At 37.1% G+C, this 16,516-nt stretch overlaps 1 protein-coding gene across 3 annotated transcripts in view; it reads left to right on the top strand.

Annotated features, from left to right (window-relative positions):
• Positions 1–251: 251 nt before the first annotated feature.
• IQCK (IQ motif containing K) overlaps positions 252–16,516 on the top strand; it is a 38,630-nt gene continuing 22,365 nt past the window's right edge. The window contains exons 1-5 of one of the 3 annotated variants that reach the window (XM_088174398.1): positions 259–1,406; positions 2,037–2,163; positions 3,157–3,254; positions 8,641–8,693; positions 8,807–8,884. In XM_088174398.1, coding sequence (XP_088030524.1) covers positions 2,055–2,163; positions 3,157–3,254; positions 8,641–8,693; positions 8,807–8,884 — 338 coding nt within the window. In that variant the 5' untranslated portion in view covers positions 259–1,406; positions 2,037–2,054. Of the gene's footprint in view, positions 1,407–2,036; positions 2,164–3,156; positions 3,255–8,640; positions 8,694–8,806; positions 8,885–16,516 lie in introns of all 3 variants that reach the window. The other 2 variants (XM_088174400.1, XM_088174399.1) reach the window with 2 other exon arrangements.

The raw sequence follows: 16,516 nt of genomic DNA, 5'->3' as shown, positions 1-16,516 counted from the left end.
AGCCCCGGCCCCGGGCACGGCCCCGGCCACGGCCCCGGCCCCGGCTCTGGCTCTGGCTCTGGCTCTGCTTTGAGGACCTCCGGCCCCAGCTCTGACTCTGCTCGGAGCACCCCCGGGCACGGATCCCTCCCCGAGCCCCCGGCGCCCCTCAGGCCGCCCCTCCCCGCTGCCCGGCCAGCGCCGTGCTCGGGCTCGGGCCGCTCGCTCTCCTCAGCGCCGCTGCGGGCCGGGGCGCGGTGCCCAAAGCCGCCCTGCTCTGCACCGACACCAAAACCACGAGCGTGTCTGCTCTGGGCTTTGTGTTGTTTTTATTGTAACAACTTCCCGACAGACACGGGCTCTGTGTGTGTTTCTGTTGTGAGAGTGTCGGGGCCCTGTTTTGCCTGGCTGTGAGCTGCCCCTTGTGCTCTGTGGGTTATCCTGTAACGAAGTGAGATTCTGTCTTGTCAAAGCGCACAGGGCTGTGGCATTGCTGGAACAAAAGTTACGTGAACGCAAAACATCTGTTCCCAGAGCACCATTCTATTGCAAGGCCCTTCACTTCTCCCAAAGTCTGCGAACATTGAGATGGGAAACTGGGAGACAGCTCTGCAACTCTCCAACGGGGTTATCTTCATTCAGGACTTCATAAAGCCTAAAGTGGGCATTTTGCATTAAAATGGCCATTTCCAACCTAGGAGTAAGGTTGATTATTCTCAGACTCCTGCAGCGCACATGGCTTTGGTGGTGCCATTAACCCTGACTGCAGGTGGAACTGAGCCTGCGGGCTGGGCTCAGTGCTCTTTGTTGTGCAAGCTCCAGGTTTTCTCATATCAAGTTTCGTGTCTTGGTCCTTTATTTTTCTTAGCCTGAGTCACTCAGTAACCCTTGAGGGTCATGTACAGCTTTTAGTTTGTTGGATTTTTGGGGATTTTTTGAAGTGGAGACAGCAATACTTAGCAATGTCTGTGGGATTTAATTGCTTGTAGAGGAATCCACTCAGAAAAGCAGTCTTGTCTACTAGTACAAATAATGGTTAATTCTGTGCAAGCATGTGCATTTTACTTATGTTGAAATATTTTGAATTATTATTTTGGTTAAAAACCTTTTTCCCAATAAAGGGTTCTTTTGTCCGTGAGAACCTTGCACTTAAAGCTCAGGAGAGGACATGACAAGAGTCTCTGAAGTCCTTGCTTGTTTTAAAATGTTAGATTTCATGTTAAACAAATATTTATTGCATACTGACTTTTGTTCTTTCAAACCTAAATAAATACCTTTAAACAAGAATGTTGGTTCAGAAGGAAAATAAATTTTTTTAGTGTCTCCTGATAAATGTACTTTTTTTTTTACTTTTAGAGCATGAAGCAGAACAGCCTCAATTTTCAAATGTTCCTCAATCAAAACAAGATCCTGAATCACAAGGATCAGTGAGTAGAGTTCAAGTAAAAAATCTGCATAGAGATAGATTTAACATATTTTAGACAACTAAATGTGAAAATTAGGTACCCATAGGGTAGACTCTATCATAAAATGAAAACAAAATTATTTTTCAAACAACTTATTTGAACCAACAAATGTAATATTCCAAATAATTGCTTGTATTTAAAGCAACTTGGGTAATACTAATAAGAAAAGTTTATTTTCTTTAAAAGGCGAATATCAGGACTTCTGAACAATATGAAAGAGATATTTAAGCTTCTGAGTGGAAAATACTTATTCAGAAAATTCTACTCTTATTAATTTCCAAATAATTGCTATTTCTCACGATGGATAAAATATTTGTAAAATTGTGATATCTCATCATATACTGTCAAAAGGAATCATATACATTCTGTCAGGCTTGGATGATTTTATTGTGCTGGAAACTGCAAAAGTTTTTAAAGTGTAATTATATATTCTCAAGTGTTCAGAAAATACATAAATAATGCAATATTTTAATTAGAAATTATAATCCCGTAATTTTTAACTGACCTTATAATTTTTTTCTGTTGAATTGCTTTGTATATTTTTGTCTGCTCGGTTGGGGTATTTAGATAGGATACATTTATTTTAAACAGGCACCTTTGGAAGCAGCAATGTTGCAGCCATTACCTATGGAAGAACTTTTTTCTGCCTCTGCAGACCAATATGTGCTTCCCATACTCGGGGAAACCCCTTCTGGAGAGCCCCCTGATCCAAAAAAATGTAAGTATATCCAAAACTAGGATCAATTGACTAAGTAGAAAATTGAATTTGAAAACTGCTGTCAAAATACTGTCTTTACCCATCTGATTACAGATTAGAATGGAAACAGCTCTGAAGTTTTGTTCTTCCACTTTTATCAATTCCTATACTTTATAACAAATTTACCAAGCAGCAATGTGTAGCCCTTCATTTTGTCTTCTCTTCCATTAATTCTTTCTCATTAGGAATTCCTGGTGCAGGTCAGAAGCAGTGTTACCCTTGGCTTTTATATAAATAGTGTCCTCCCAATTATGAGCATTTTCTGGCAACATATGAACCAATTAAAGATATAAAGCTGAGAATAAATTCGGTGTTTCAGCTGTGTTGCCAGAAGACAACACTCCTATGACTTAATCTTTGCTGATCACACCAGAACCTGAATGGAGAGAGGTGTCAACCCAGACCTGTCTGAGAGGGGAAAAGTTGGATATATCGAGTCCTGTTAAAATCTCTGAAGGATCCGGCAAGTATGAAGCAATTGTGACAATCACAGCGCCACTAAAATATTACCTTTGGTTTTTCTTCTCTCTAGAAATTCTGATAATGCAGATTGTAAAGGGTATGAGATACCAAAGTGGTCTAACTGCAGCAGCACTGAGTTCAGCACAGGCTAATATCTTCCTGTCAGGCTAAATTAATTTACAGAGTCACTTCTGTGACTAAACTGCTTCTGGTGTCTGAGTTGATTCACTTAAAACTAAATCTGACATCTCTGAGGAACACTGAGTTTGCAGTGTTGGTGCACCTTTAGTTTGAAATTTTCTCAAGTTTGTGTTGTGTTGGCTGAGAAGTGAAGACAGACCAGTGGCTGTATCTGAAGGGAATGAATCTGCTTTGTCCAAGCTGTGATGGTATTGACAAAATGACTGCTACTGATTTTATGATACCTAGTAGTTGTGTTTTTGTGAAATCCAAGTGCTTAGCTGTAAGTGACGGCTGTCCTATTTTGCTCAGGTTCTCCTCGAGAATACTTGGAGTTTTACATATTCCCAGTGCTCTTACCCGGCCTGGCTGCACTTCTGCATGAAGCAGAGAAGGAGAAGTGTTTTGAGGTTAGTTTGTAGTTTTCATTTCAAATCACTGCCAGGAAGCTACAGCCTTTTATTTCACAGGCAGGATTTTTTAAAATTTAGTCTCTTGCAAGAAAACCAACCATAATAATGTGATACAACATATCATGGGTTGTTTTGGATCTGGTTTTAAATGTTATTTTCTCCAGTAATTCAGAACAGATTACATTCTACATGAACTTGATCATTATGACAATCTCTAGCTCTATACAAATCCTCCTTAAATATCCAATTGAATCTACCCTAAATTGTGTTGTGTTTCATTTCACTCATTTGAGGGTGATGTAAAGAACTTGAATTTTACTTTGTGACTCAATTTTTTTTGCTGGTCTGGCATTGCAATAGAGAAAAATTTTCTATTTTAGCTTGTTTTTCTCTGTAAATTCTATTTAACTGGAAGACAGAGTATCCAGCATGAATGAGCTTATAAAATGCATATTTAAAAATAATTGCTTGCTACGTGTGTTTTTATAAATTTGTTTTCAGTGTATGTCTAAAGAGACATTCTTCATAGTCTATAGGGAATGCTTAAAAACTAACTAGAACTGCTGCAAAATAAAGCATAAATACACTCCTCATGGTTTCACTGCAGCCTAGCAGAGCCCCAGCAATAGCTTAGGTACTGGGACTTGGGGGGATTCCCATCATTTATTCTATTTTCTCATGGCAATTTGAATTTCAGATCCAGACCTGTATATTTAATACCAGTTATTTCAAAATTTTCTGTCTTCACAAAATTTGTGTGTGCCTATAAACTGATGGATTTACAAGTGTGTATATGTGTCTATGAGCTGTGATGAATACAGGTGAAATAGGAAAATAATTAATTTACATGACATCTGTCTGTCATTCCTGCCATCACGTTTACATTAACTAGCCAAGAACAGATTGAACATATTCATATATGTATATATTCATCACACTTCTAATAAAATCTATATTGATTCTTTTTTGTTGTTTTTTGGAAGCTTGTATCCTTTAGGAGAAAGACATCTCTTACAAATGGTTTAAAATACAATCTTTGATAAATTTAGCTATTTCAGAAGGCAATAAAACTTAAATACAAAGATATTTTTTAAATATTAAAATTCCTAGAAATAGAACAATCATAACAATCTAAGGTTACTTTGTCCATTTCTAATCTGAGAAATTTTGCAGATCTTCTGTGGTTTATATCTATTAGAAAGTGTGTGTGCTGAAAATGAATTTTGTATGGATCTGTATGCTGCTTTGTAGAAAACTACTAAAAGTAATTCTTTTCTAATATATAGAAACCTGATAAAAATGAGCTCAGCTTATAGAAAGCACTTATGTGAAGAGATGCCCTGCTACTGGGGAGCCAAGCTTAGGAAATCAAGCTGATGTCAGGTGATAGTTTTCCACTGTGACCTCATTTCTTCCTCCTTTTGAATAATAACTTGGAAAACAATAGCTCTTTGTGCTTGCCATATGATTGAATATTTGTGTTCTTTTCCATTGCTGTCCAGGTGCTTGTACTTGCACATTCTGTTTCCTTATCTGACATAAATATGTGATTTTTAGTTTGGTAGGAAATGTGTTGTTCCGTATGGATTTGGAGGGGAAAAAACCCAGCTTACTATAATTTGTGTTAAAATGCCTAATTAAATAATTTAAACTGAATTTTAGGATCAAAAGCAGAGTCCTTAGAAACCAAAAGTAGGAACAGGGAGAAAGGATCTTGTGATAAACACATTGGAATACAGCTTCCAAAAATAAGAGGATGACAAAGATTCAAAATATTCATGAAATTCATGAGACAACAGGACATGAAAAAGATTAATTATGATTAAGCTAATTGAAATCATGAAGGATGAGAAAAGAATACTGGGTTTGAATCCTGGCTAGACATGAGTCATTAAAGCCTGTAAAGGACAGTTGTATGGAATAAACCCGTGGAAGATAAATGGAAGAAGCACTGGAAGGAAGGGAGGAGGATCCAAACTGACTGCAATCCATGGTGAATGAGCCCAGAGAAGAGAGAGGGTATGGTGAGAGAGAATGGAGAGTGGGATTTTGATGAGAGGGACTAAAGGTTTTCATGTCTTGAAAGGAAATTAAGGTGAATGAGAAGGAAGAGTTAAATAGGAGAGTTTTTGAGCAATTGAAATTGTGTTAAAGAAGATCAGATCCTGGGGCCAGCAGAGGAATTCAAGGAAGAGACCAGAGAAGGTGCATCTATATCTGGAGAGGAAGAATTGTACAATCACATGGGAAAGTCAGGAAAGGGAAATGGTTATGCTGGAAACAGAAACTTGTGTAGGAAAGATCTTTTTTGAAAGGTGATAAAGAAACATAACCATTTACACATTTAATTTAAAATAGACTCTCTTGCATTATGTGATGCATACAAAAAATCTGAAAAGCTAAAGCCTAGAAAAACCACCAGCTGCAGACTTCAAACTGACATAAATATGAGAACAGTCTGCAGAAGTTTCATTTTTAAATTAGAGATTAAAGAAACCTATTGGGTTGCCCAGTGTATTCCCTCACTGATTTTTACTTCCCTACCATAAGTTCTCCTGTGTTTTATCCCATCTGCTGTCAAATGCCTGCAGGGGGAAGACTATTTTCTTAAATCTTTTCCCTCATGAGAACTGACTAATGCATTCATTTTTCAACATTAAACTGAACAATGTATAAATGTTTTTATTAGACTAACTCTGACTTTTCTTTCTAGTTAGCTATTACAGAAGGAGGAAGCTGTATCAGGCTCTGTAATGGAATATATTATATTTAAAATTATGATAGATCAGGGAAAGGGAATGGAAGACTAATGACTTTGCCATCTTCTGATCACCATTATATTTTCATGATTATTACCAAGCATATCATATTTAAACTGAAAAATGGAAAATTAAATCTGAATATAAACCGTTTATAAACACATCTGCAGGTTAACAATGCATATTGTAAAGATATTTCCTGTTTTTTATCCGGATTCATGCAGCATAGGAGGAATGTGTCAAAGGCAGGTCAATTTATGTAATCTTTTTCCCTTTATAAATGTTGACTGCTGTGCAACTAACGATTTAATTCACTAGCAAAATAAACTGTTTCCTGGCAAAGAAAATAAAGTAAAAAAATATTCAGCTTTATTTAATTCCTCTCTGTTAAGTTCACTGCCTCTAACAAAGATAAAACAAGATGAACTTGAGTTCTTTGGTGATGGCTGTTTTGACAACCCTGTTCTGATAATTTTTTCCCATTGCAAAGGAAAAGCAATTTACTTAAAACACATTCAATTACAACTGTTAGATTAAATTGAATTTTGTTGTCAAAGTGTAGAATTTATTCTCTGAAACAATTCCCTGAGTATTGGGACCCATTTTCATCCTGTGATTGAGAGTAGCTGTACAGTGATGATCAGACTCTGCTGTTTGCTTACGGATTCTGTGCAAGTGAAGATTTGTCCCTTTAAGATCAGAAGTGACTCACAGAAAGCTCTGCAGGGAAGGTCTTGGTCTCTTGAAGTTTAGGTGTTTGGCTTCTTGGAACAGATTTGGTATTAGCATAAGTGTGCAAATTGTAGGAGGAGTTGTGTTTCTTCCCAGCCAAGCACTTAATGGAGCCCTACCTGAACCCCAAAGCTCTGGTTGTCACAAAACAGATCATAAAGGCACATACAGCTCAGGATTAATAATTCTTTTGCTTTCCTTTTTTTTTTAGTGCTCTTTACTTCTTTTTTTTTCTTCTTTTTTTTTTTTTCTTTTTTTTTCCTTCTTTTTATTTCATTTTCTTCTTTTTTTCTTTCTTTCTGTTGGGGTGAGACTGTATTTCTACCGAGGGTAAGATTCTCTTAGAAAATTAAAAGCTTTCCTGGGTATCCTGTAGGATTGCTCTGCAGTCCAGCACTAAACTTCACACTTGTCATTCCCCAGCTACATGACTGCCCTGTGCTCTTCCCAGCACCTCACACAATGCTCCTCTTCCACTTCACCTGTGGCTGACCCCAAATATGACATATACCATGAACTGAAAGAATGATGCTATGTAGAGCATTTTTTCCTGCCTCTCTGTTCACATCTGAGGATAATGCAGAGAATAAAGTAATTTTTCATGCATTAGATTTTCAATTACATGTTTATTGTATTTTCCTTAGCAAGTAATAGTAGTATTTTAGCTTCTTACATTTTAATCAAGACTTCAGCCTCTTTTGTGATATTAAGCAGTTTCACAAAATCATTTGACCAGTGTTTCATGAATTGTTTTCTAAGAAGCAAAATCTGCTGTTTGACAGGGTAAGTGTTGGGATGGGAGCTCATCTTGCTTTTAGCTCAATGGCTGCTATTGTGATGAAGGACTTGGTGCCCCTGGGGCTGCCGGGGCTCAATGTCTTTTAGGCTTCACTGTGATTGTGTGCATTCAGAGCACATCTCATGTCAGAGGGATTCTAAAGATACTGATCAAGCTCTTCTGTTCTTCCAACCAGAACTCCATGTCCACATTATGGTTACTGTGGTTTGTGATAAGCAGAATGAGCACCTGTACTCTTTTATACATTCAATCTGTCAAGATGGAATGAGGAGAGGAAATCCTTTAAAAAAAGAGGATTTCCTAATCCATTCTGGCCTTATCAAAATTGAGGCTCTGAATGGCTGCTGTGGTACTGGCTGTACAAGTCCCTAAGGATAACCTGCTGCAAAACATTTTGCAAAATTCTCTTTGTTGGTTAAGATTGAGAACTGGGAGCAAAGGGCACAAATGTTTTGCTGTGAAGCTCCAGGTTTTGAACTTCTTACCTAGTTCTCTGTAATTTCCATGGTTTCTGTGGCTATGGTGGCTATGGACAGACAAAAGCCTCCCTTTGGTTTTGCCTTCCTTCCTTTTTTTTTTTTTTTGCACCCAGCAGATGATTTGGTCAGAGCAGCCATACAATACTCTGTTTGTGTGTATTCACAATGTCTTCACGATGGTTCCATGCAGGAGGAAACAATATCCAATCAATGCTCCTTATGTGTCTTGAAAGAAGTGAAGTACTTTGAGTATGATAATACAACTTTAAACAAAATGGCAAGGAATTTACAACATATTTTCATGTATGAATGGGTTCTGTTAATTTCTTCACAATGACATTGCCACTTAGAACACCATTCAGAAATCTTTGCTCTAGATATACTGCAGAAAATATCAAGGTAATATATGTAGAATTTTCTCATTCATAGTTTGTCTTGAAATCATTCCAGAAAATTTCTAAAATTTTGGCTGAGCCTCTGACTGTTGGCAGTAGCAATAAAGAGTAGACAGAGTAATGTACTGTATACTTTATTTAATAAAAGCAGTCCATTTAGCTTAAACATATGACCAATCCAAAGATAATAAATAATTTGAAACTATCTTCTATCTTTAGGGAAGAAGAACCAAATTTATTCCCTCTGATTTCCTAACTGAGTGGTTATACAAGTAAGTTAATCATGTTTTTTGCTACTAAGTATGTTCAGTGATTCCAAGGCACTAATTTGCAAATTGAATAGCTGAAATTTAAATTAATATGAGTTGTTTTCCTTCTTCTTTAGCAAGAATCCAAAGAGGAAAGATGAGTCATTTACAGAATTGTTTTCCATCCCTTTTGTTAAGGACTGGCTAAAGGACCGGTAAGATATTGCAGTACTCAGAATAATCCTTTCTCCTTTTATTCTTTTGCCCCTGCTATCTCCAACAGGTAATAGAGCCTCAATGTGTTGCTACTGTGCCCTCAAGCTGCCCTTTACTGTGTGCAACAAAGAGCTATGGGATAGTTTCTAACTGGCTAGTGTATTACTTACAAGGTATTTTGTACCAGAATTGTTCACAGATAAATTAATTTCAAATTCCTAAGCGTTTTAATTGTAGAATGCAGGACATTTGAATAGTCTGGAAGTATTATGAACATCTTTGTACTAAGGAGTAAAGCAATGTTTTAAGTGCTGCTTCCTCCTATGGAAATCTTTGAGTATAGTCAAGAAATTCTTCTCTAACTGTGAGTTTCAAATACCTGCAACAATCCTTGGTCAGGATGCATTTCTGTGTACATTTATGACTTTTAGAAACGAACATTTGTTCTTGGCAGCCTCAATCATATTCCTTGGTGTTTTTGCAGAACCAAGCAGCACAATAGTCTTGAAAGAAATGCTACTCTCCTTGAGACTGCATTTACTTTAAAATATAGATGCTGTGTGAGAAAAGCAAAGGATTAGTCTACAGTGAGGGAATAAGAAACTAACAGAGGTCAGATTTTAAGGAAAATTTTCAATTTGAAAACTTAACTGGAATCTGGATTGGTAATTGGCGAAAACATAGAGATTAATATCTTGGTAGATACATTTACTTTGTTACACAGTGTAAGTGGAAATTGAGCTTTTTTGAATTCTTGACATGTGGCACTTGGAATCTTGAGACACCAGTGGAGCAAGAGGAAAGCTCCTTATCACAGGTCTTTGTGGATAAGCTGGCAATGGTGTCAAAAGGGTTAACTCTGATTCCCTGAGAGGTGGTCATGTGGCCAGAGTTGTGTAGGACATTTCTGCAGTACAAGACCCCTTTGGAGAATGACCCATTTCATGTCAACTCTGATACCTTCAGCCATCATGCTGTCCTGCCTCTGGTGAGAACAGCTGTTCTGTTCTGTCAAACACAGCTCTTGCCAACAAGATTCCCATTTAAGGCTGGAGTTTAGTCCTTTGGAAAGTGAGCATGAGCTGCAGCCTGGTTGTTGTAGCCATTTCTTAAGCACACAGAAAAGCCCTTGGCCTGTAAGGCAGTTTTGATACCAAAGATTTGTGAAGATGGACGTTTGTACCAAAGATAAAATCTCTAAGATCACAGTTTTACAAACATTTCTCTTGGAGGTAAACCTGGACAAAAAATTCCCTGCTCCCTCCTGTTCTTCACCCCAGCTTGCCTGTAGGCACCCTAATGGCACCTTGTCTGTTTGGTAGGGTGCTTGATTATTCTGATCAGGGCCCTACTCTGAGATAGGAATCTCTGCCAAAATGTGTGAGGAGGGTTTGTGCAGCTATTAAAAACAGATAATTTCTGCAGTCTGCTTCACCTTGGAGAGTGGCAAACCTGTGTATTGGCATAAACAAAGGCTTAATATGAAGGGCTCAAGGCAAGGTGAATAAAACAAATGAGCTGCTAAGATAGAGAGGTGCTGGTAGGAACTGCTTAAGTCAGCTTTGCCAACAGGAGAAATACACTGTGGAATCACAGCCTGAATGACTCATAGCTTCTGTTAGTAGTGCTGCTCCTAAATAACATAGTGACAGCTCCACAAGGACACTGAAGTGTCAGAGCCCTACTTCAGTTGATACACTTCATCTTAAATCCTCTAAACAAGTGGGCCCTTAAAATAATAATTGTTAAAATTATTATTAAAAAACTACTTTTAGTGAGCTTATCCTAAAATTACAGATTTAAAAAATGCTGCTTCTGAAGTAAATATTAATGGAGTAAGTGAAAGGCTGCAATATTAAATAAGAATAAAAATAAGAGAATTTATTATTATGTCCTGGATATGTCATAAATAGTTTATTATTATATCCTTCCAGCTATTACACTTAAAATGTAATTGATTCTATGCTTTTTATTGTAATTTCCATTTCTATTTTTAAAGGAGTATTCATTTTTTTAACAGGATTAAGAATATATAAGAGACAATATACTAAAAAGTGCTGGTCAAATTTTCATGGGAAACATCCTTATCCCAACTGTTTAGATGGGTATATCAGTGCCAAGCAGTCTTAATGCTTAAAAAAACCCCTACAAAAACCACCAAAACAAAAAAACCCCAGAGGAATATTATTTTTGTTCTATCCGAGATCCAGCTTTTTTTAATATATTCCATACTTGAGTATGACTTTTTTGGCTCTCCTCCAGTGCCTCCAGTTTCTTCTTTGAAGCTGGATTTTTTTTTTTTAAAGAATAGTCAAAGCCAGAGTCTTATGAGCTTCACTTTCTATGCAATGCATTTCTAAATGAGATCTTGCAGCCTACTTTTCCCTCATAAGGAGACCTAAATGCTGCACTGGTTTTCAGAATTTTAAATGCAAACCTTGTACCTTCAAAACCTAGTTATTGTAGGTGAAGGATCTTGTAAAATTTGAATTTGTTTCTGGCTTTAGTGTAATAATTGCTGTGACATCTTAGTATAGGTACCTTGTTTTGCACTGAATTCTGTATGTTACCAGTAGCACTGACAAAATATTACATCCCTTGGGGATCTTAATTCCCCCAGCAGATTTCAAAAGCAGTAGAAGGAGCAGCTTCCATGCAGACTGGTAATCTCCATATCACAGACCAGACATTTCTGTTGCCCTAAAGGACAGCTGCACCTTTGAGAGGGCAGGAAAGTGGAGTTTGAACACAAAACCAGCACACCTTTGTTGGGCACTTGCAGAGATACAAACTGATGGACCTGCTCCTCCATTCGAGGCTGCTGGTAGAAGGAAACAGAATTGGAGCTGTGAATGTTTTGTAATCTTATAAATATGCTAATGAGCACCACAGTTGCCTTTTGTCAGCATTTTCCAGTGGTGTTTCTGGTTGAACAGCACTGAAGCTCAGTTGCAAGTAACCAAGCTCTGTGTATTGAATCAGGGCCAGGGGAAGTCACTGAGCTCTGATTATGCTCTGATCTCTCAGAAATGTTACTTTGCTGGCATAGGTAGCCTGAGTAACATGGCAGCATAATTTCCCAACCTCCTTTAGTATCTTAATGAAAGAAATATGAAGAAACTGATAGAACACTGTTCCCCTACTCTGAAACACTGTGATATCATAAAAGTCTGTCATGTAAATTTAACAGTATGACAGCATTGTTCAACATAACCCTTGACTTTACATCCCATGAGAGAGAGTGGTATATGGAATATGCACCTATGTTAGGAATAAGCATAAGTATTTCCTGGTTTTTGAAGTTCACATAAAAAATAATTCACAAGATTTTTTTAATCTGCATTTTCTCCTTTTTTATTAGAGATATTTACTTGCTACCTAGTTCAGAAGGACACATTTCCTGGTTTAATCTATTTGTGTGTACTAAAACAAGTGTACAGACACAGAGAAAATAACTTTATTATGGCTTTACTGAAGTATGCAGCTAAGATATAAATGAATACTAAATTTGGAATAGTGGCTTTTTGCCAAATATCTGTATATGCATATATATACATTGATTATTTTTTCTCCCTCCCCCAGATATTTTAATTGGGTGAAGTCTGCTGGTCTCAGCTGCCTTTACAGTTGACTTCATTGTCAGCTCTCAGATGGCCAATAGGGGTAATTTTGCACGGGTGACTGAATTTTTTCTTTCCATAATATGCCCAGTTTCTACAGGCTGTGCTTTCTGCACACTGCCATATTTCACTGGTTTGTGTCTAAACCAGCCATGTTTGGAGTATGCTTGATTTGCCTTATGTTTTCTTCTTTAATTTTCTTTAATCATTTGAGCTTTAAATAACATTTTATTGTAATAAAGGAAAGTCCAACAAATACATCTCTGTGGATGTTATTTTGTGTGTTTCCAAGTAAGAAGTGCCCTTCAAGTAATGTGGCAGAATTCTGTTTAACAAAGGAGAGATTTTTTATTTAAAAACAGTGTGTTGAAAGACTGCAGAAATTTTCTGTGTAAAATATTTATCTTTTGTAATGGTGCTTTATGGCTGTAATATCTGATGCATTAAAAATGCTTTAATTTATGTAAAGGTTGTCAAAATTGCAATGTGGAAACTTATTAGTGCTTTGTGACATCTTCCTAATGTTGCTGTTGGAGCACTAAGGGGAGTTTTTCGTGTTTTCAGCTTACAAAGCCTGACCTAAAGTACACAAACATAGATGGAAATTTTCCCATTGACATGAGTGGCCTTTGGAATAGATCCATGTTTGGTTTCTTTCAGTCCAGGCCCACAAACACTCTCACGGACTACATAAATATTGCTCCTAGGAGAGACAAAGCTGAGGCAATGCTTTGTGACTTCCAAAAAATGTAGCAGTATGCAAGCACAGGAGAGCTGAGCTGGGGCATTAAAATGGGCACATCCTCCAAAGGAAAATGTTTTGAGGCAAGAAATCCACTGTAATTTTCAGACAGAAGTGAAGACAAATATATTTGCTCTGTTATTTTTTGGCATGTTCCCATTACAAAGATTTCTTGCTGTGCTCCCTCTAATACCTCTGACATTCTTGGTGCAAATCACCTGTTCTGCCTCAGTCGCCTGTTGGTTACATGACTCTGCCTCCCCACATAAAAACTTTGTCATGTCAGTTCCACACTGCCTTGTCTTTTTGTCATGTCTTTTCTTCATTATAAATAGATAAGCAAGTATATAAATAGTTGGTATGTGTTTAACAGATGAATGCATATTATCACTATGGTCACTTTGATAACACTATCAAATGAATTTATAACTTTTATTTAAAATTCAATTCACTATTGACAGTCAAGAGGAGCTTTTATTTGGACAAGATGATAGAGGAGTTTAGACTCCTGCTAATTAGTCACACTTTGTCTACTTGGTTGCAGTTCCTCTTTTAATTTTAAATTTGGTTATTCCCACATTTATAATCCTTCAAAAATGTACTCTCCGTATAATGCATTAAAATGCTTTCTTGTAAGGATTTTTATTTTCCTCAAATGCAAATAATCTTATTCTAGTGCATTTAGATTGTTGCAAAAGAAAACTAGTGATTAGGAATTTATTTCTGGCTATGGAATAGTTGTATTAATACTGAAAATGTTACAAAGAAAGGTCTCAGTTCACACTCTGTTTGACCTGTGAAAATGTTCCAGGGTATTCTTGTCAAGCGTCTGTGGGAATATTTCCTTGGAAATGTGAGAGGCTTATACAGAGCCCGTGTAATATTTGATCAATATATGTAATTGCTTTTAAATACCAGGTCAGATGAATCAGTACTTCAGTGTCTGCTTGCTTATGAACCACCATTTCCCTGCTTTTTGGGTAAATGACCTTAGTAGTATTTATAAGCAGAGATTTTTTTAGACATTTATTTTGAATCAAAACACTACTTTTTCATTATTACACACTTTGGGAGATCTGGATTGGCATCTTCTTAGATGCCAATCTTCTTTCTAAAGAAGGCAGCTGTTGCTGTAGTGTTTCTAGATTCTATGATTAGGAATAAGAAATACTGCACATATGAAAGATAACTACTTTGAGAAATTTCCAGCAGTTTTTTCGTTGTTCAGACCAGCATGTGAATTTTTTTTGAGTATTTCCCAAAACAAAGACTTTCTCAGAATCCTTTTTAGAGTTATGCAGAACACCACAGTCATTTACTTACATGTCTTATATTTACCCCTATTCTGTGGTCTGTTCTTTTAGATTATGATTTTTTCAGTGACTCTGTCATTGCCTGTGTTTGTACATGATCTAAATATTCAAGAAAAATAATAATCACAGTCAAACTTGAAGTGAAGTGAATGTGGCTGTTGTATTGAAACTTAGGAGGCCTCATCCTTTTCCTTAGGGTTGCTTCAATATTTCTAGAGAAGAGTTTTTCCTAAAAACAGAGAGGAGCCCAGGCCATTCTGTGACTGCACCTGGAGATTGCTCTCACCTGCACACCTGAGCCCCAGGCACTGCTGCTCTCTGCAGGCTCCTGGCTCTAAGGCTGCTGGTTAAATCTGAGGGTTGTCTGCTACTGTTAGGGAACAGATTGGAACAGCAAGAGCCATTACAAAACCCTGAATTGTATATGCTGAAAGTTTTCTTGGTTACATTTTTTCTTATATTATGTTTTCAAGGAAGGAATCAGACCTATTTATAAGAAAGATTTGGAATGTGAAGACAATCAGAGTTTCTGGGCATTACTGTGTGGAAATACTGCCTGAATTCAGTGCCCATCAGCGTGATTATGAACCCTCAGAGATTATTTTGTCTGCTTTGGAGACAACATAATGGAGGGAATCTTTGCCTCCCTTTTTCAGAATTCACTGAGAACCTCATCTTCTGTCCATGAGGAAATCAGATACATATCTTCATTAAGAATCTTTTTCATTGCCTCCTATATTTATTTAATGGAAGTCTATTTGTATCTTCTGAGTGTGAAATTCCACTTGCATGATGTCATATGAGTAGTGCATATCTCACAGAATCAAGATCTGTACAAGTTTGCTCAGAAAGCAAGAATCATGTTTCTGGAATTTAACTTTGGTCAGTGTCTGCTTTATGCAGATTTGGTAAAATAAAATACTTAAGAAAAATCATTTTTTCTGATTCTTTTTTACAGGTGCAACTTAGTTAAACAATATATGTATATCTAAGTAGATATCCCCATTTCATATGTGGGCTTTTAAGATCGTGCATAATCAAGGACTAAATCAAAATATAGTTCGTGTACATGGTGCTGTCAGTTTGCATCTTGGAGGCATACAGCTGTCTGCTGCCACTAATGACAGACTCCTCTTCCCCTCATTCACTGCTGAGGGGTGATTTCCTCTGCTCAGATTCTATTTTTATTTGACCTGCAGACAATTGTGTATATTCTCCATTTATTCCCTTAGACCAAACTGGACCTGGCATGACATCTGCTCTTTAAAGCTGTGCCATTGAAAGGATTGATATCTGCCAGTGGCTGTCATACTAAAAATCAAATCCTGTTCTTGCTTTATTTTTTATATTGCTTTCTCAGTTTTAGTGTAGGATTATAAGATAGAAATTTTTATAATTTGAAAATGAATGCAAAGAAATGCTAGAGTTGACCTTGCAGGCTAGGAGAAATCTCAAGTTGTTCTTTGGAGATGTACTTATTCTTAGAGAAGTTCAGTGTCTTTGATGTAACTGCTGTAAAATATGTAGGTCTTCCTGTGATTTTCCCTAAGTTTTGGTTTTCAAAAAGATCTAAAATAGAACAGACGATGAAAGCCTATCAGGGAAACCAGCCCAGTCCAACTTCAGATTTTTAAGTCTGATTATAAGAAGCTGTTATCTGAGGAAGCCTTGCTTGTCCAGCACTTATGATTTCCCCTGAGCAGGAGAAATGCTAATTAATGTACACAGAACTAAGGGCGGTTTAACTCAATGGAGAGACTGCTTTTTATTTTTGCTTTATTTTGACTTTTCCAAACGGACCAAGGTTTTACTTCACATTAAAATAAATGTAGGCCAAAACCCAACTGACATGATGATGAGACTAATTTAGCAGAGTACACAGACTAAAACGGTGGAGTCAGTGTAGCATTAGATAAGAGGTAAGGCTGTGCTCTAAGTTCACTGCTCCTGCAGTGA

The sequence above is a fragment of the Sturnus vulgaris genome, chromosome 16, assembly GCF_052056855.1.
Source record: "Sturnus vulgaris isolate bStuVul1 chromosome 16, bStuVul1.hap1, whole genome shotgun sequence".
Taxonomy (NCBI): Eukaryota; Metazoa; Chordata; class Aves; order Passeriformes; family Sturnidae; genus Sturnus; species Sturnus vulgaris.
The sequence above is the reverse complement of the archived record's forward strand: the minus strand, read 5'-3'. Positions and strand labels throughout refer to the sequence as shown.